Raw genomic sequence first — 20732 nt, 5'->3', positions numbered from 1 at the left:
GCACACTATTACACTATTGAGCATTAGTTAAGAATGAATGAATACTGATTGCATCATTTATAAATCGTGTTTCTGAAATGACTACTCACGAGTATATAGTTGATAAACACTCTTATAAATGTTTAACTCATCATTCATAAGCGCATTAGTTATGGATCATTAAATACTAAAAGCATCATCATTAATAAACCATGTTTCTGACATAAACACTCATTGGTATGTAGTTTATCAACATGGTCATAAATGTTTTATTCTTCATTAATGATATGATGATAATTAATGATTAGTGAATGTGTGAGTAGTAAAAACTCACAAATGTATTTTCCTGTGGATGAACGTGATTCATAAATGTTGCATTCAGTCTTTATTAATGCTTAACTAATGCTTCATAGAGTGTGCTTATCATAGAGTATCACCGACTTTTCGAAAACAGTCCAGTGTGGATCTGATTAACCAGTTCTCATTCCAATCCCAGTGTTGTCTGCACGTGCTGTTACCTGCGTGTGCCCCGTCCAAGCAGCGCGTCAAGCTGCTGCCCTGGAAATAAGAAAACCTTCGAGCATCTCTGTGTTGCGGCTGCCTCAGACAGACGCAAATGCAATCATCATCGTTTCCTTTTTTTTGACATTGTGCACCGTGAAAAAATGATGACGCTAAAGGATTTGACCTGGATGTGTGACGAGGGGCTGAGACATCCTGGTGTGAACTGGATGGACAAGTGCACCAAGTGACTGCGCTTCAAAGAAATTGCACTTGGAAACTTATTTACTGTCACACTGGAGTGACTCTTCATTCGATATATTTAGAAATGCATGGACTGCATTAAAAAAAAAAAAAAGAAAGAAAAGAAAACTGAAACACAGTAACAGCAAAGCTTGTAACTCTTGCCGCCTTCTTAAGCAATCGAGGGAATCTAATGGGTGTTGTGCTTCGATCATGCAGGTACAAAATTGTCTAACAATTTGTGTTTGGCCAGAAACCTGCGCTGAAAACTGTCCCACTGATGGATGAAGATGATGAAGACATTGACTTTGACACTTGAAGACACAGTCCAGCAAGCCCACATGTTGATCAGAGGAGAATCTTTTGCAAACTTCCATGTGCATTCATTTATTAACCTTGGCGTTAGAGTAACATGCAGCCGCATCACTTGCACAGTTGAGATGCAACAAGAAAAAAAAGAAAAAAAATACAGTTTGAATGAGTATAGAATATTCTAGTTTGAATTGGTCATCAGATACATCAGAATATTGTGCACTACAACTAAAGTATTAGAATCTGGGCTCAGTTTACAACAAGACATCGGAGAGAGAGAGGCCTGATGTGGAGTAAGTGACTTTCTGAAGGTCGAATCTGAGATGTTTAAGCCTGGACACAAGAGGCCGGAGGTGTTGCTCACCTCTAAACTTCTACAACAGTTTGCCTGTGATTCAAATTCAAGCAAGGACAACACCGTCAAAAAATAAATGCGCTTCATTTTTTTTTTTTCAATGCATATTTCGGCTGATGAAGCGGTGGACAGCGCCCCCTAGTTTGCTTCTCGTCTTTAACTTTGATGTTACAACTGGATAACTGGTCTGTTTCTTCTCATTCTTGTCTTCATAAACACGCTTGTTTTTGCGGCAGAACTTCCTCCCATGTGGGCTTCATTATTTTTTGGTCAGACTTGAAGGTTTTTCTTTTCTTTTCTTTTTTTTTTCTTTTTTTCGCAAACTGGACGTTGATCTTTTCCTCCAGCTCCGCTGCAGTGCGTCTAGCGGGGACAGCCTCAGGTGGTCGCAAACGAGATCTTTGTGCGTGTGCGTCACACAGACACGACTGTGGTTGACGTTTCCTCTTACTGGCGCAGCAGACAGCAGTTGTGTAGTAGTGCGGCTTCCTACCATCTAACCAGGACACACTCAAACACACTCAAACAAATCTAATAACACAGAGAAGAAACACGTGGAGGGAGAGTGCAGATCAGCCACTTGGAGGTACATCATCCCCTCCTTTTGTGTCCTTTGTACTTCTTCAACTTTTTTTTATCTGCAAAAATAAAAAAAGACAACATTATTATTTAAAAAAAAGTTAAAATAAAAAAAAATAAAAGAAAGACACAAGATGTGGAACCATAGATCTGCAGCGATAGCAAAGTCTTTGCGGAGAAAGAGTTTATATTTATTCTCAAAGCAATGGGTTGTCATGACATCATTGTTTACAGTCAATGACGAGTCAAGACCCACTTCACATGTGGCTTTGGTCTCCTGGCCTAGTTTACACTCACGCAAGTGAAACAAGCTAACAGAAGAAGTGCAACAGAGGTGCTTTTCACCAAACTCTGTCAACCGAGCGAGAACGTGTTGAGTGACAGATACGTTTTGGTCCGTAACATTATGAGCCTCTGGCGTCATGCCATTGCCAAACGTCTACCGCACTAAATACCAGGAAATGTGGAGTCAGGGTGGTTCTTGCGAAACTCCAAACATTGAAATTTTTTTTTTAATGCACTTGCTAAAGTCGCAAGTTATGCTACTGTGTCTTTAAAGCACAATCTAACATAGCCTGGAACACAGCACCTAGAAGCAAGAGTAAAAAAAGAATGACAAATTAATAATGATAAAAAGTAGCTACATACGGAAAGTTATATGGAAAGTGCAAGTGTGCAAAGGAAGACTCAGAACTCTTCACTCCTAAATTACCGCAGTGAACGCCATGTTTTTTGCGCCACCAATGCTAAGTGAACGTTAGCATTGCCAAGTCACAAAAAGTGCAGAAGTGCATTGCTGCCACCCTTGAAAAAATAAAAACAGGGCTCAGTATCACGTTATAACATGAAATGATCACGTTTGTACGTGATCATTTTCACGTTAATCTGTAAAAAGTTTCACGTAAAACGTGACACTGAGAACAGTTTTTTTTTTTTTTCTAGCATGGCAGCAATGCACTTCCGTAGTACTTAGGACCAGAACACAGGGTAGGTGCTTTATTGATAGATCCAACTAGAACCCCTATTCTCCTATTGTGGCTTCCTTTTCAATACAGCTGGCGAAAGCCCATTTACGTGATGATTTTCACGTTATAACGTGAAGCTTTCACATAATAAATAGATAACGTGAAAATGATTGAGTAGTGAAGTGGTGACACCTTATTATGTATTATCTTTGATGCCAACTTGACACGGTGCTGCTGCTTTCGTGGCCAGTAGGAGGCAGCAGTTTTGGGCCCCTCTGGTCAGGTGGGGCTGAACTGGTGGATCCACAGCAGTGTCGGCTTACGCTACACACAATACTTCTCCTGTCTTCTCCACTTTCATCCGAGCGGCATTCTCACATCCCATCCACACAGAACCTCTTTCTACCTTTCTTTCTTTTTGTTTTGCATGTTTGATTTGTGGTTATTCATTTTTCAGTTGGGTTACTTGGTGGGTTGTTTATTCCTCTTGTGTTTGGTTTATGGTGTTTAGTTTTGTTGCTAAAAGATGTTCAGTCTAACCCTGGGTTTTTAACAAATTTAGTTCTTTGCTTCTTCTTCTTTTGGGTATCTTTGCCTTGTCATATATTGTATATTATTACATATATAAAAATGTGATTTTGGCTCTGTTATTTATAGGGAATCATCACTGCAACACAAGGCTTAGTACAAAAATGTACCAGCAGGATTTTCTTTACAAGTTCACTGTCTCTCCTGCATAGATAGATAGATAGATAGATATATAGGTAGGTAGGTAGGTAGGTGGGTAGATAGATAGATAGATAGATAGATAGGTAGATAGATGGATGGATGGATAGATAGATAGATAGATAGATAGATAGATAGATAGATAGATAGATAGATAGGTAGATAGATGGATGGATAGATAGAGACATAGACAGACAGACAGATAGATAGATAGATAGGTAGGTGGGTAGATAGGTAGATAGATAGGTAGATAGATGGATGGATAGGTAGATAGATGGATGGATAGATAGAGAGATAGACAGACAGATAGACAGATAGATAGATAGATAGATAGATAGATAGATAGATAGATAGATAGATAGATAGATGTACTTTATTGATCCCAAATTGAGAAACTACACTGTCACAGCACTAGAAAAAACAGTACTGTATATACCTATGCAGTAGTTACAAATACACTCAACTCAATCCATTTCCAACAAACTGTAAAAACTAAACGTGTGGCTTATTTTACAAAGAGTAATAGTCAATCGTCGCGAGCAAGACGGCGCTGGGCCAATGCTTCTAAACGCTACGCTACGCTACCATGCTGCCACTCACACAAACTCTTCCACTCTCCTTCCTCTACCGAGTGATTTATTGGAGCTTTATTTGCTTTGTCCAAACTTATCTGCACTGACAGGTGTAATGTATCGTGGACGGGGTTGTAACTGTCTGCCGGTGCTCGGCCACTGCTAGATAAGAGCGTTTACAACATGACGACGTCTGTGCTGCTGCCGGCGCTGGCAGAATGTCCTGTAGCAAAACCCCCAAGCAGTGGCGATGGTGTCAACGTGTGAGAGATCCTTTCGTACGGGGTGTCACACCTTCACCTCGAAGGCATTTGTCCTCATTGTGAAGGACTTTTTCCCTCCTGCTGCAGTGCTGCCGAGCTAATTCTGGGATAGTTCCGCATCCTGCGCTCTGCATTCAGGCTGATCCCAGATTAGAAAGTGAACTGGGTTAGTTCTTCCAGGGCTTGTCCCACTACTCCATGGTTCCTGAGGGACCAAATCCCTGCTGGATCCCTGAAGGAAGCGCAAACCTACAACTTCACAAGGACGGCCTTCTCTGAGAACACCTTCATTTTAAAAACTTTGTGGTCACTGTATTGATTGATTTTTTTTTTTTTTTTTTTGGACCAAAAGAAAATCAGTCAGTCTTGATGGATGGCAGCCGGAAACGGAGAACAAAAGGGGAACGACTGTGTCATGAGTTACCTTGGTGATCCTATCTACACGACCCATAGGTGTCTCTGAGTCGGAGTTGGAAAAGATGCGGTCACTGGAAGGCGGCGCGGACTATCCGATCGCTGAGTGGCTGAGTGGGACGGAAATTATCCCCCAGCAGACCATCATTGCCTTCTTGCAGCTCCGCCCCCTTGATGTGCGACCGCAGCCTGCGGAACTCCTCGATCTGGACACACACACATAGGGAGACATGTTTTAACGAAGGGGCCCAGGCTTATAATTGATTGTTTACCATAGAAACCAGTGCATTTAGGAGCAACTGACCGCTGTGCACTGACTGGATGGTCACAAACAACACTGCACTTGTGCTCCTGCTTGAAGTGAAGCGGCCGTTGACACTGGCTAGCTTGCAGAACAAACAAGCGTTGGGGGGCCTTTGTCTCTTCATGGATCCTCGAGCTCATTCAAATACTCGCCGCAACTCTAAATGTTTGCTCTGTGCTCGAGTCATAAAGCCTTCGGCGGGACCCGAGCTGAGTCCCGACCCGCCGCGAGAGAGAAACGTCAAAACGATAGTGTGGGAATGAAATGCGATAATCTGAAGACGGCGCGGCTTTCTCAGCGTGGAGGAAGCCGCTGCCGCTGCCGCTGTTGTGAGACTCTTCTTATCTGTTGCCACAGGTGGCCACTCGCATCAGATACCTCGCCAGCCGGTCTTTTCTCGCCCAGATCTCAGACACAGAGATCATTGTAAGACCGGCGAGAAACCTGACATCCTGTTCAGGAGCGGCGGCGAGGTGGGCCGCTCGCTGCACACGCTATCTGCCCGGCGCACACGGAGCGCACGACGCCTGCGGCCGGCAGCCAAAACAAACACGGCAGCTGCAGTTCCTTTTTGGCCGTGCGGGAGGAGGATTTACTGCCCAACACGTCGGCATAGTAACTGTTGAATCGCGGAGGGTGTCGTAGGCGAGACGGCACCGGCCGAGACCAGGGCCGTATCGAGACCAGAGGGCATCGAGATCCAGGCCAGACCAGCGCACATGCACGCACCTTGCACACTTTCTCTCTGACACACACATGCATGCAGGCTCGACAGTGGGGCAATTTCTAGACGATATAAAATAAAATAAAAAGATTTGCTTTTTGCTGATTCAATTGAATTAAATTTAAAAAATAAAAAAAAAATTTTTTTTTAGAAAAGATTGCACGTGTCTGCTGACCTGGGAAAGAAGACACACACCGCGAAAAGCAAACAAGCACAAAAAAAAGACTCTGGAGCTCTGAAAACAAGAGGAAGTCGCTGCTGAACCTGCTGATTTGGCTCGTTTGGACAAGCAATCAGCATTTGCAGCAGTGGCACAAGTGTAGCCTGTCAATCCACTGACCTAGTTATAGTTAGTGAGCAGACAGACAGACAGACAGACAGACAGACAGATCTGGGCAGGGACCATCGCTGATGTGCAACAATCCTGATGCAGCACCTCACGTGCAGCAACTGCGGTGTTAGCTTCATATTTAGAAGTGTCAATCTGACAATGTATATTTGTACAAAGGCATAAATCAGACAGCTCTTTATTGTACATGCCGACACGTATTTCTTTTCATTTTAGGCAAATCCTCTCTGCTGCTCTTTTCCCAGCAAAGAGGCTCGACTCGCAATAATCTTTGTTCTGTCTTTTGCAGCTGTAAACTCCAATTTCCTCATTGTGAGAAGGATTAATGATGATTTCATCTTATGATGCATATTCAAGGGGGGGGGGGGGGGGGAACTGCACTCAGTTAATGTTATACATATATCGCATATGTCACAAATCCCTCAACAAATTCCCTTCCCTGCAAGCTGAATAACAAGCTTCAGACTACAAAGTCATCGGCAGCGCACGACAGTGCACATCCGGAGGAAGCGCCAATCGCTTCTGACTTTTCATTTTTGTTTTCATGTGGAAAAAGTGACACAGCTAATGATGAATGCTGTGGTCCACAGATAACCTGGAGCGCTTGTGGCAACACTGCGTTTCCTGTTTGCGCAGCGCTGCGAGCGTGTTTGACTTGAAGAGGAACGCAAAGTGGCGTGAAGTGCCGAGAGTCACGCAGACAAACACTCCTCCACTCCCAACGGTCTGAAGCGCGCTCCACTTTCTGCCGGGGGAATCTTCGGAAAAAAACGCTCGGTCGTTTTTCCGAAAGATTTTCAAACTCCATTGATTTGAATGGGAATTTTTAACCGGTCTTAACTTTTTTCTGAACTCCCTAAAGACTTCCAACCTGATTCCGTCCGACATAATTCGACACTTGTGAACACACCAGAGTGGAACCATCTTTCTATGACCTTCCGTCTTTGACCTATGAATTTGACCTTTGATCAGCAATTCAGTTGGTCCATTACAATCAGGGTCCTCCAAAATTGGAGGGTAGGCAAAGTTTCATCTGCATGAACCAACGGGAAAGGTACTGAATCAGTGGGTGAAAAGTGGCACTTATCCCTATGGCCCTAACCCTCACCCTAACCCTAGCCCACTAGGGGGCAGCGCCCTGGGAGGCGGGCTGGAAGGAAGCTTGCCTCGCCAACAGGTGACGTCAAAGCCACTCCCAGCATTTTCTCCCAAACTCGTCAGTCTTGACAGCAGGTGTCACTCAACAATACAGTCAATAGCAGCTGGGTTTCCATCACCCCTAGAGTTGCTCCAAACCTAAACATGGCCATAAAAACTGGTGATGGAAACGGCTCAACTCGGAAAAACCTCTCAAATATGGCTGAAAGGTTTGGACGCTCTCATGAGGTGGTTTTTCAGACACATCCATGCAGAGGAATATCGCAACAGCGGTTATGGTCACGGAAAGACTTTTGACACTTGCACTGAGCTCCCAATGTCTGCTTAAAAAAAAAGCATTGGGGCTGAAATAGCGAGTGGTCCGTCTCAGTGAAAGCACAGCCTGAAGGCAGGAGGACGTGTGGAAGGAATTCAGCCTGTTAGCATCTCCAGAGGGGTCAGCAGGCCAGAGAGCATCAGAGAGCATCAAAGATTAAATAGCCAAATAAATGTCAACTGGTTTCAGGTGAACAGTGAGCCAGGACTGTCAAGGGGAGGAAGTCACGAAGACACAGGTTCACGTTCTGCTGGCATTTAAGGGACGTTGGCTAATGTGCAACTATTGACCTTTTATTCTTTACTATTTTTTAAAAATTTCCTTCATTAAACTGACTTTACATCCCAAGAGCCATCCCGCTACTGTACTGGGAAAGCACCAGGGATGTTCCAGTTTGGATGTAATGTTACACGCATGAAAGCAGCCACACGCAGCTTTCCATGTGTCAGCCTTTTGTTTCATTCCAATTCATCTGATTTTACCTGCAGCTGTGAGATGGTGAGAGGGTAACGGAAGAGGATCCAGTTGACTTTCTCACTGCATGGTGGAGTGGTCAGAGATCCTTCATACACCCAGTAGTCTCTCAGTAGAGGATCTGAGGGAGACAATCCACATGTGATGAACATTACAAAGGAGGTTTTAGTGGGACCACCTCACAGCTGCTTCCAGCAGCTAGTGTTTTAATCGGACCAACGGAAGACATGGGACTAAATATCAGCAACAAGTCTTTATTATTGAGTTCCAACAATGAAACAAAGGTCATAATCATTAGTCACAAACCCTAGTCTTGCTGTTGTGCAGAGTCAATGCTGTGACACTTTTCAATGTTGAATGATAAAGTCAGACATGAAGAAACTTTGAAGGCTTTTTATTCATTCTTTCATTTTCTATACCCGCCTCTTCCTGAGATCAGGGTCAGGCGGGTCTGCTGGAGCCTCTCCCAGCTGTCATAGGGCGAAGGCAGGGTAACAAATATTTGACAAATCAATCTTATTTATTTCCAATAAAAAAATCTGAATAATATCTCACTGTAGGTACAAGATTTAGTGCATTTAAATGAATGTGTTGATTTGGAAGGAAGAAGAATTTGATTAAGGTGCCATTCAAGTTTGTTTAATAGAAATTCAACAGTAAGTCCAAATCCAAAGATTAGTAACTAGAAACTCGGCGGACATCTTGGATCAGCTTTTCCAGTTAAAATAATGAATATACATATACAATATACAATATACATTAACATAATCAATTCCCCAGCAAAAAGATTGGTGCTCACCAGGCAACAGAGTGTTGGGGTTGAAGCAGGGGATGATCTTGCTCTTCCCCTGTTTGAAATATGAAACTCATTAAAACATAACAGCAACACCAGTCCAAGTGATCAGACCTCTGCCCTCCAACAGCCTCACGTGGTTTCTCACCTGGTACTGCAGGTCCTGGAGAACCTCAGTGATGGCCTTCAGACCCAGGTGCTCTTTACCAATCTGACAAAGCACAGCGTTGGTGTGAGGACAGCACGCACACGTTAGCCATCCGCTCTTATCTTCACGTTAAAAAACAGTTTGAGCGACAGTACTGCTTGTTTTCACTCTACACGTGTGCACTTTTCCTTGTCCTCTTGCACTGGTACAGTTCCAGTGCTGCAGCCATGGACTGCAGTGGCCAAGGTCGTCCAGAGGAATTCTGATGGACACTGCTGGCTGCTGTTTTTTCTTTGCTGGTTGGCCTCAGACTTCTCTCAGTATGACATTAACTCACTGAACTCTGACTGAACCTTACTACAATTTTGTGCAGTGAGAGTCACTTCCGATGAATCTAGTTTGAAGTAACTGAGGAGCTGATGTCGTGGACTAAAAAAAATGCAGCGCATCAAAAATGCATGAATGATTCCTCATGAACCTTATCAGCCTTTTGCTAAAAAGCCATTTCTAGTAAGTGGAAATGACTTTCCATGTAGCTTGCTCTTATTTTGAAAGATTTTTGTGTTACGACAGCTTTAAAGATCAAACACTGGATTGCCAATATTGATCGCAGTTCTGGTGCAAATTAGTTCTTCTGGAGTTACACTGGACTACGAAATATTTTACTGATTACTGCCTGGTGCAGATGTTGATGGTGGGTGGGGCACCAGCCACAAAAAGCAAAAATGTAAATTGCTTCCATGAGGTTTTTAAACCTTGGAGACGATGCCACTGCACTTTCTCGCTGGTTGAAAACTGAATTGAGATTTTCAATCCTACCAACAAAGTGATTTCATAATGTCTGTCATTCCTGCGGCGGTTACCTGCACAAAGAGGGCAATGATGAGGATTCCGTTCCGCTGGCCGAGAGCATCCTCCAGCGTGTTGAACAGCGTGCTGTTCCAGTGAATCAGATGGAGCTGCAGCAGAACAAAGGCTGTGTTTGAGAGGCCATTGTTGAGAACAGGTGTCGAGAACAGACCCAGAGGTCATCAGCTGGCACTGACTGAGGGCTCTTGTGTTGAATGTAGGCAGGAGAAGTGCAAGTGCAAGTTTCAGGGGCGCACAAATGTGACCAGACTGTAGTTAGTACTGGGTTAGTAGGACTAACGTCGATTGGAATTGGAAAACTCCGACCGAGACACCCAGATGATGCCATTGGAATGTTTCCGTCATCTGTACGCCTTAGTCGGAGTTTATCTGGACACTGCGTGCGCGCAAACGCTCACAAACCCCAAGCGTGGCGCTAGTACAAGTTTGTGCGTAACTGAGGACACAACCGAGAACCATGTCAGCTAGCTTGTGTTCTCCAAAAAGAGTTTGGAACAACACGGTGCTCTGTACAACTTGCCAGTTCATGCAGAACAAGGGCGCCTTTCACCTGGAGTGGAATTGGCACTCGTAGTTACTTCCTGAAGGCTCGAAATTCCTTCACGAGAAGTCCACAAAGTTTCTCAAATGATCTGCACGTTATCTGGAAATGATCTCTCCATTATGTGTTCAAAATGATGTGTTGTCTAGTCGGCAGATACGTTTCATTGCCTTTACTGAAGCTCCATACACTGCAATGCCAAACCCTCTTCAACAGTCTGTATTCCGAACCCATGTGCACCAAGGACGAAGGGTCCGGATCTCTCGCCACCACAAAGTGTAGAATCAAAGACATGGTTTTGTTGTAGCCCCCCAACAGGGTTGGTAGTGTGTGTGTGTGTGTGTCAATGTGTTGGTGTGTACCTCCATGGGAAAAGCCTTGAAGTTGACTGTGTGTTCCGATCCCCTCTGGTTCTCTTTGCCCCAGTGAAATCGGACCTCGTGAAGTTCGTACTCATGGTCGCTGGGTAAGGGTCCCCCACTAACAACTGTTGGCAGCACAGGAACACCAAGGATTCATGGGAAATCAATCAGGAAGCAGTGGGGGCTCAATTATACCACACTCATTCATGTTCTTGGATGTCAACTAAAAACAGGTTGCAATGAAGGAAATGAAGGAAAGCCACGTCTCCCGGCAGTCACCTGACTTGGACTTGAGGATAATGCGGACCGTGTGGCCGTCGTTGATGACCTCACAGTCTCTGCACACCACGTAGTTTGGAGATAGACGGACATCCAGGAGCGACGGGTCGTACAGAGCCTCCCTGGAGTTCAGGTTGATGGGGGACTGGTACTCGCCGTTAGCAGCTGGGAAGTGAAGTCCCCATTCTACACCTGTGAGGAGATAAAGGCCAGCAAGTCTCTTAGCAACGACCAAACTAGGAGAAAGTGACTGTAAGTGTTAAAGCGTTCTAATGATTTGTGTTCTAACACAAACACATACAGTATATATGTACATACACACAGGTAATGCTTTATTTGAAGGCCTTTGGAATAAGCATTAGGTAATAGGTAATACATTCCCTATAACATGCTTATTAACATGGTTAAGTGTTAGATTAGGTGCTGTTTCTAATGAGGCATATTTGCATAGACTGAGGTGTCATTTTGCGCAAAATAATCAATAAAAACATATTGAAAAGAGTGTGGAGCTGCACCTGGTCGCATTTTCCACCTCTTTTTACCTTCACGTGAACTCAGTGGACAGGACACATTTTTTTGGTGCGATTTGCAGGGTGCAGTACAGTACAGTTCATATCACGATCTTAACCTAACACATATATATATGTATATATATATATATGTATACATATATATATATATATATATATATATATATATATATATATATATATATATATATATATATGTATATATATATATATATATATATATATATATATATATACATATATAAAACGCAAAATATATAACATTGGCAGATTAATAACAACATGGAAAAAGTAAAGGGAAGCTGCTCATGTTAAAGCATGCTGTGCGTCAAGTTACAAGGCTGGAGCTTATTTTCCATGACAACATTGTCCTCCATGCAGTGCTGTCCAATATGACATACTTTAACTTTAAATAAACATGCTGGTACAAAATAATGTGATGAGAACAAGGCGGCAGTGTTGGTATACTATGCAGGATAAGCTGGAGTAAGCAAGTCAGTCAGTCAGTTAGATTAATAGTCCAAAAGTATTGAGGTTTTGACTGAAGAAGCAGAGGATTCACCACTCCAGTGTCTGAGCTCATGGTGGCCTGGAAAAGCCGCCAACACACTTTCAAACTGAAACAGTGCTTCCAAAGATATAAATATCACCAGCAAATACAGAAGACACATCAAATTGGGACACGCCTTCATGAGAGGGGTACTTGCACTTGGCAGCGTCTGTGTTGCAAACTGCAGAATCGCTTTGATGAAACTTTTATCGCACAAATAGTTTACAGCACGTGTGACATGTGGCACACGTTGGATGTGACATAATGTACTTGCAAATAATAACATCCAAATAGTGACTTCTGCATGGAAACCACTTCAGGCGCAGTGGCATTCTCAGTTGTGTTGCAGCTATTAGCAAGATTTGTGTAGATTTTTGCATGTACCACTGCTGTGTGCATTTCCAAGCCTGGCTTTAATCGGCTTTAAACCACAGTAGCGCTTGGCTAATGCTGGCTAAACAAAGGTTCTGCTCACATGACTTTCATGCAATTACTTATGCAAGCGACCAAGACGTTTCCCTCGCCTGCCTTTTATACTTCAAAGGGGTTTACAAATAAATAATCAATATAAATACTTGATGACGATACATTTGCTTTATTAATATTGTAGCAGGGATGTAAAGATGGTAGAGTCAAAGTGAATTTAATTTTTTGTATGTAAAAACTCTGTTATAATGTTTTTGTTTTGTTGACTGGTTTTGGACTTGGGGTGGGTTTAGGTGTCAAGAAGAATGCAGAGGCTTGGCTCTTCTCACTTTATTCAGTGAAAGTAAAGGTTTCTTTCAAGGTCAGTTCCTCTGTGTGTGTGTGTGTGTGTGTGTGTGTGTCTGGTTTGAGACGTGATGTGGTCTGGTTTGATACTTCCCGTCTGCTGGCTAACCAAAATATGAGAACTGGTAACCGACAAGAAATGGAAAATGTGTTCAGTGTATGAGACTTGCAACTTTTTTCTTTTTTTTTTTTTTATATTTGTTATATCTACTCAACTCCAATCTGCTGTTTCTGCCATTGCTTGAGTCTCACTCTAAAGAAGAAGTGATCAAAGTGTCAAAGAAGAAGTGATTCCAGCAGCAGCAGCAGAGGAGCCGCTGGACCAGGCTTTCTGCTGGCCACCACAACAATAAGACCGTTGTTCTTTGTGCAGAACCCAAAATGTATTGAAAAGACATCAAGCCATTGAGACAGTGTCATGTTCCTGGAAGCACAGTGTGGCCCCTCACAATGGCAACGAACCCTGAAGCCCTGGGCTGTTCTCTCTGTCCGTGTGAGCTTGTGATAGTTTGTCGAGGGCTGTGCGATGACAGTTTTTAGTGTTTGCGCAAACAGGTGTTGCAGACAGAAAGACAACAACAAACAGACACAAACTAGACCGGGCCCTCTCTATACACAAGCTCACGAGGTCCACCTCCAGTCCAAGCCTGAGTCAGTGTTTGCAGCTCGGCAGCTGTGTTCCCATCACCTCAACAACTGGTCATGTATCCATACAGAGGAATATCGCAAAGGTGTCATGGAAACACTTTTTTCACATTTTCACATCACCGACCACTGAAAATGGCGCGTTATGATTGGACGTAGGAAGGGACGGAATATTTTTTTTACAAGTCATCAAAGAGAAAAATATAACAACAATTATAGACGGCAAAAACAAACATAAACTAACCCAAGCAAACGCGATTCTCTTAAAGTCTGGCGGGACGAGATTTCAGGAGAATTACGGCTTATGCGTTTTAGACCTGCAAATCCCAATCGTACTTTGTCAAATTCTTTAGAAATATCGCTTTTATTTTACGAAAAGCTGTCATGGAAACGCAGCTGCTAAGATCAAGGAAGAGGAAGCAGAGTAGGAAGAAGTAAATACTTATTTCCTCCTACGCCCTTAATTATATAATTATCATACTCCACATAAACAGTTTCAGTATATAAATATATAATCCTGTGCTGTATATGTATATCATATAATCCCATGATATCTTCATTCATATTCTTCTGATATTTCAGGCAGTGAGTTTTGGAGCGCCAGTGAACGACACTGTCTTCTGTCAGCTGACATTAACAAAGCTGGACGGTGATGGTGGTGCAGTGGTTAGCGCTGGTGCCTCACAGCAGAGAGGTCGCGGGTTCCATGCCGGGCCTGGGGCCTTGCTGAGTGGAATGTTCTCACCAGGAACTCCTCCTGGTTGCTGGTCTCTCTGTGTGGACCTGCGATGACCCTGGTCCAGGGTGTGACCCTGGTCCAGGGTGTGACCCTGCCCCAGACCCCCAGGGTCCAGGATGGCTCCCATTCATTTCAAGGTAGCTGCTCACTCAGCGCAGACTCCAAAAAGGTTTTTGACTCGTGCATTAATGGGCCCGAAGACTCTTTATATCTCAGTGGGGAGGATTTTACTGCAACCACAGCACAGACACACAGTTCCTGCCAGTGAGCGGCATTCCTCCTTTCACTCAGGAACTGGAGCCTTGACAACCATCGAGCAAAGGCAGTCGTGGTTCCACAGCAGACACATTACACTCACAAAGAGCCTGTTGGGCTGGATAGATTTCCATCCACTATGGTTGATTTATATTTTGGACAAAGTGTCACCATCGCATCATTGTCCACTTCATAGATATGTGCAAGATTTAACGCTACGAGTCCTTTCGCGCTGCTTTTCCCCGTTTCACGAGCAACATGTAGCTGTTGCTAATCTAACCGGCTAGCCGTGCACCGCTAATTCATTCATGATTATTAGAATCTGTGTTTGTTTCTTTGTTGTAACGATCAGGAGTGCTACAAATCCATATTGCGCACTGCATTCCCACAATGCACCTGGCTTCTGGCTGTATTTTAAAATTGGACAAAATATGGTTCTATCTTGCTGAATAAATCACTGCTCTACAGTAGCAGGTTCACTGCAGGGACCTGCAGTTCGTCTGGCTTCTACTGGTGAGAATGGGGCCTCCTTCAGACTGTTCACTGGTACTGGCAAGGGGAGTATTTGTTACCAGCTGTGCATAAATGAGTGGCCTGAGAACTAAATCTGTGGAGTGGAAGAGTGAGAAGCACAGACCGGTGTCTTTCATCTGCTTTTCATCTGCCGTCTGTTGAGTTGATGCTTGTTTTGAGGAAGTCCTTCAATATGAAAAAAGTAACCAGTTGCAGTCGCACTTAATGAAGACAACAACGCACAAGGACAAGATGGAGTCGGTCGGGCAAACCTGGAAATGGAGCGGTGAACATTGACTGCAGGGAACTGGTTCCGATTATCTTACATTGCATGCAGCTACGCCTGTGGGTAAATAAAACATCATGCAGATGAGCTGCGTCCTCTCAGATATCCTTTGGTGTATTTGACGCTTTGCATTAAAAAAAACTACATCGCCATTAGGATCTTTTATATTTGTTTGTTGCTCAACCTTGACAAGTCAGTCCGAATCTAAAAACCCACTTGGAAAGTTGTGAAAGACTTTGTGCAGTCGCGTGGAGACGTCTACATTCTCCGTTTGAACACAGTGTATCCAGAGGATGCAGCTGCCATTTGCAAGCAACGTGCCGGCGTCTTCTGAATCCATGTAAAATGTGCACATCACACTCTGTACTCACCGGAATGAAATGACCCTTGTCACATGACGGCGAGCGTCTCCACGCTCGGGCAGCAATAAAACGGACGCAGTGAGAGAAGATAAGCTAAATGAGTCTGTTATCGTGTTAATGGATGAAACACATTGCATAAGAAACCAATAGTGAGAAGCAGTCCTGCTGCCTGTGAATGCATCCTGTTCTTATTCTTCCATCTGAAACGGAGTCTTTGGGAAACTATAAAGGAGCCGTAGCTGCCTGGAAAAACTCATTAACACTGAAAACTTGTTAGGGTCTGATGGAGGATCCACTCTCAAAGGGACTCTCGACTCACTGAGTCACAGCAGCTCCTAGCGTCCACCACCCAACCACCCAACCACCCAACAACCACCACCTCCTCCTCCTCCTCCTCCTCCTCCTCCACTGACTGACTGCACAGCGGTACCGTACCTTCCTCGTAGCCCCAGTCCAGCTCGTCCTTCCTGGCCTCCTTCAAGTCGGATTCCTGGCTGGCGCTGTCAGCAGCCATGCTGGCGTCCTGCTGGGCACAAACCAGTTTGTCCTCCTGCACACTGGTGATGTCACTCAGACGCCCTGAAGCCTCTGCAAGTCCACTGGATGGATTCCCGGTCCACCGCTCCACTCTTTCTCTCTCTCTCCCCCCCTCTCTCACTCTCTTTGTTCTCCTCCTCTCTCGCTCGTCCTTTTCCTCTCCTCTTCTGTCACCTTCTCCCTCTCTAACTGGTGAGGCTGTAGCTCTGCTGCTACTCTTGACTTTCTCTCGCTCCTCCTCCTCTTCCTCTCTCTCCCTCTCGCTCCACTTTGCAGTGTACTTTCTGCTCCTTGTCTTCCTTTACCTCTCTCTCTCTCTCGCTCTCTCTCTCTCTCTCTCTCTCTTACCCTGCAGGTGTGCTCGCTCGCTCACTGTATCTGTTTCAAATAGTTGCAGCATAGTTTCTCTCACCCTGATCCTCCCTCCCCTCCCCAAGCCATCTCACCCTGTTGACTGAAAATAAGTCAAGGAGTGACCCCGCCCCTCCCCGGCCCTCCCCTCCCTCACCTCACCTGCAGCCCCCCCCTTGACACACACACACACTTGCAGGTGTAACTGGGGGCATGTGTGTGTGTGTGTGTGTGTGAGCTGGACAGAGCATGGACAGCAGAGCCACCCGTGGTTGAGGCGAGGTTGTGAAAACAGTGCCAAGGCAGCGGGGTGGGGTGGGGGAGGGGGGTGCCAAGGGGAGGAGTCACGCCTCTATTCTGACTAGGGACAGACTTTTCTGAGATGAAGGAAAAAAATGTATAATCAGGGTTATTTGCAATTAATAGAGCCTGGTCCCTCTTGTTCTTTCTCTGGTAATTCCTTCCTTTTTTTATTCAGCGTCCTCGGGGCAGCTGATGTTAATTGCCCCATATTCCTTATCAGGATATTGGCCTTGGGGCCGTCTAAATGCAGGCGACCTCCCCCTTTCCCCACTTGGCTTGTCTAAAAGCAGAGCGCCGGCTGTGGTTCCCATAGGAACAGGTGAGGGAACATGAGAGACGGTTGAATAAATAAAATGTATACATTAAGTCATGCAGTGCGGCTGAGTCAGGAAGCACAAAGAGTGAACTGAACATTAAAACTACAGAGTTTTACATAGATAGATAGATGGATAGATAGATAGATAGATAGATAGATAGATAGATAGATAGACTTTCTTGATCACAAGTTTGCATAGCGTTACAGGTGTTACTATAAGAGAACAACAGTATAAACTTCATTTATTTGCAGATGATCTTTTGTTGTATTTAACACATTTTGAAAACTCTACACCTCCTCTGTTCAAAATCGTTTCTGACTAGTAACTTTAACAGTCATTTTGCAACCTGATATTGATGAGCAATAAGTGACAAGCAGCAGATATATATATATATATATAAATTATCTTATTACTCAATTATATGAAATCTGAGTCGATTGAATTGAAAAACCTCCCTATAAACTTAAGAGGAAGAATTAATTAATTTCCAATGGCATGGCTTCCGAAAATGTACATTTTTATTTTCAACAGTATCAATCTCCCCACCAAAGAGATTCTTTAAAAATCCTTATTCCATCATTACAGACTTCATGTGGGCACACAAAAATCATAGAATTTGAGTCTGTTAATGTTTTGTTGTTGCTTGTAAATGTTGTGGGTCTTTGTTTGATTTTATCTTGGTGTCGTGTTGTTTTGTGAACAGGAAGGGGAGTGTTTTAAACGGTTGAAAATCAAAATAAAATCCCACATGAATAAAAAAGCTACAGAGTTTATAGTGAGCTGCTGCAGGCCAACGTTCCAAAGATCCTTCAGTATATTTGAAGTCAGTTGTTGTGAGAGGAGGATTCAGATGTAGGGTTGAATGGAGATTACAGTAGAACAACATGTGCGCTCATCATTACAATTTCAAAATAAAAAGTTATTGTATTCTTAATAAATATTATTTTAAAATCTCAAACAATAGTTTAGTGAGTCAACCAAGACTTCTTGCTCCAGAAGATGAACCACACCATCGACATCTTTACCGCCCCCTGCTGGACGACTGACGCACAACTCGGTGGCACAACTAATTTCATCTCTTTATTGTGACGCACGTTTTCTAATGCATCGAAACAGTCTTGAATCATATTGGTTACTAAAGCCGTGAAAGTTGCTATTTATTGTTGAGGTCGGTGCTTGATAAGGTACAATCCATTCAAATAATCATAGTAATGTTAATATATTCAATATACTGCAAGTTAATTACTGCAAGTTAAGGAACAGTGTGCACTGCTTGGTTTGTTTTCACTTACTTACTGCGTAACCTGACACAATTAAATAGAACCAATTGGTGGGACCATCTTGACCTATGAACTCATGAGAGACTCAACAGTGGCCGTCAGGTGACAAATACAACAATGGTGAGGGGGCGTGCTTTCCATACAGTGATCATGCTTGACTAAATCATGAGGATAATTTAGTTAACCTTTCAATCTGAGATAGTGAGACTGAGTGCAGTAGAGTAGAGCAGAGGGTTGCCAGTTGGACAAGCCCAAAATCCCAGGAGGTACCTGAAGCATAGAAGATGCAAAGATGAGAACTTCTGGGTGCCTTTAGATTTAATGTTATTGTTGCTGTAATATTGTTGTTGTTGTTGTTGTTGTTGTTGTTGTTGTTGTTTTTGTTAACAAATTGTTTCAAAACAAAAAGAAAGAAAGAAAGAAAATATTTCCACGGACACCAGTTTGTGAAGCCTTTCTATGAAAGCAACCTTTTTTTTTTTAACAACCTTTTTTATTCTTTTTAGCTGAGCGCTACATGTCCATGTTACTCTTCCAGCCTTTTTAAAAAAAAAAAAAAAAAAGACATTCAATATATCAGGAACAACAAATTTCTTTTAACAGACATGACAACTTATAACAAAAAACAACTTTTACTGCGGACAGCTTTCAATTTCAATAGGTTTCTGAAACCTTTCATTTCCCCTCTTGCTGAGGTACATTGCTGCTGTTCAAACGTTGGAATAATACTTCCTCTCCTTACTTACATTTGTTTTAAATATTAGTTATTCATCAACAACGACAAAAACTGTGCAAAAAAACAAAACAAACTTTACTGACATTTCTTTAATAAAGTGGTCAGTCCTGAAAATGCAGGATAAAGATGAGCAGGAATGTGTTCCCTATACACCCGTCACCATAACCATGAGAGTAACCAGAGAGGAAGAGGGTCAGATTGTCCTGTTTTTGTACTTGTTAAGGATCTGCACTTTGCTTTTTTGGAGCACATGTATTATTAACGCATTTATTATTATTTTACATAAGAATTTCTTTTTAAGTAAAGATGTTTATGCAACAATGACGGACATTCTTTCAAACTACACTGACAACCTGTCAAACTTAGACACTCTTTCCTGATTTAAATGACAGCAGCATCATGGGAGTTCATACCAAACACACTGAAAGACTTGTTTGTTCAGACAGTGAGAGTGGACAATCAGCTTCAGCCTGTTGTGCTGTTGTCCTTTGAAAACCAAAACCCGAACCAGTTCTTACATCATCATTTAACTGGAGACGTAACTGTTGACGTATCAGACTTTTTTAAAAGAGAAGGCCACAATGTTCACAACTCTTTTCCAGCATCCGATTCCTACTTGTAAGCAGCTGTATCAGTGTATTATGGGGTTTTGCGCAGCTATTCAGGAATACTGTCTTTGATAGGTCACAGCTGGGGTTGTTTTTGGCATTACAAGCTGATGATAGGGCATTGAGTGGCAAGAGGTGCCAAACTGCTACAAGGAAGTGTGTTTGACACGGTGTAGTATTGCAGTGTGATTCTCTGTGCACTTCAGACTTTTGAGTATTTGTTTTTCCTTGTGTGCAATATTCAAGAATTTATTATTTGCACAAAGGTGTTGACAGTCAAAACTGCACATTTTGTGTAATTTGATATTTTTGGACTGCAGCACTTTGTTTTTGTAGTAAAATGCAGACATAGTTAATATTCTGCCTAAGTTGACCTGTGTACATCCAAGATTTAACTCGTAGGCTGCTTTCTGAACTTAGAGAACAATTTTCCTCCCTAACTCATGACTTGGACGCAAGAGGAGAAAAAGGGCTGACGACTTTATTTTTTCACTTTCCTGTCTCGCTGATTGCTGTGAACAATCCAGCCGCTAGGGGCCGATAGAGTGACTTTGATCCTGTTTTATGGCATTCCCAAATTATTATTTTTCAATGAATCCTTGTTTTACAAACTCTGCCTTTGATATATACGCGTAAGGAGTTAATTGTTCTACGAGAAGAAAAGGGGAATCGACAAATTATTTAAATGCGTGAGATTTCGAGTTGATGGTGAAGATTCCGAG

General features: G+C 43.2%; 1 protein-coding gene across 3 annotated transcripts; it reads right to left on the bottom strand.

Annotated features, from left to right (window-relative positions):
* Window positions 1–1094: 1094 nt before the first annotated feature.
* On the bottom strand, window positions 1095–16731 carry ca8 (carbonic anhydrase VIII). 3 transcript variants are annotated; one of them, XR_012927305.1, is made up of 9 exons: window positions 16314–16731; window positions 11228–11413; window positions 10949–11073; window positions 10039–10134; window positions 9176–9238; window positions 9034–9082; window positions 8243–8355; window positions 4920–5115; window positions 1095–2028 (listed from the first exon to the last, which is right to left on the bottom strand). XR_012927305.1 is itself a non-coding variant. In XM_076031326.1 (8 exons), the coding sequence occupies exons 1-8, from the start codon at window positions 16390–16392 to the stop codon at window positions 4981–4983; spliced, it is 852 nt and encodes a 283-aa protein (XP_075887441.1). In that variant the 5' UTR covers window positions 16393–16726; the 3' UTR covers window positions 4916–4980. The 3 variants fall into 3 exon arrangements, 1 of the variants encoding a protein (XP_075887441.1); XR_012927304.1 differs by having other exon boundaries at window positions 11228–11419; window positions 16314–16723; XM_076031326.1 differs by lacking the exon at window positions 1095–2028 and having other exon boundaries at window positions 4916–5115; window positions 11228–11419; window positions 16314–16726.
* Between the last annotated feature and the right edge of the window lie 4001 nt (window positions 16732–20732).

Source organism: Nelusetta ayraudi, unplaced genomic scaffold (genome assembly GCF_046127955.1).
Source record: "Nelusetta ayraudi isolate G7.1 ecotype Tasmania unplaced genomic scaffold, CSIRO-AGI_Nayr_v1 ptg000033l, whole genome shotgun sequence".
NCBI lineage: Eukaryota > Metazoa > Chordata > Actinopteri > Tetraodontiformes > Monacanthidae > Nelusetta > Nelusetta ayraudi.
Note: the sequence above shows the minus strand (reverse complement) of the source record. Positions and strands in the feature narration are given on the sequence as shown.

Coding starts and splice junctions, on each gene's coding strand:
- ca8 (XM_076031326.1), bottom strand. CDS start 16,392: ATGGCTGCTGACAGCGCCAGCCAGGAATCCGACTTGAAGGAGGCCAGG. Junction 11,420..16,313: donor GGACTGGGGCTACGAGGAAG/GTACGGTACCGC, acceptor ATCTCCTCACAG/GTGTAGAATGGGGACTTCAC. Junction 11,074..11,227: donor TATCCTCAAGTCCAAGTCAG/GTGACTGCCGGG, acceptor TGCTGCCAACAG/TTGTTAGTGGGGGACCCTTA.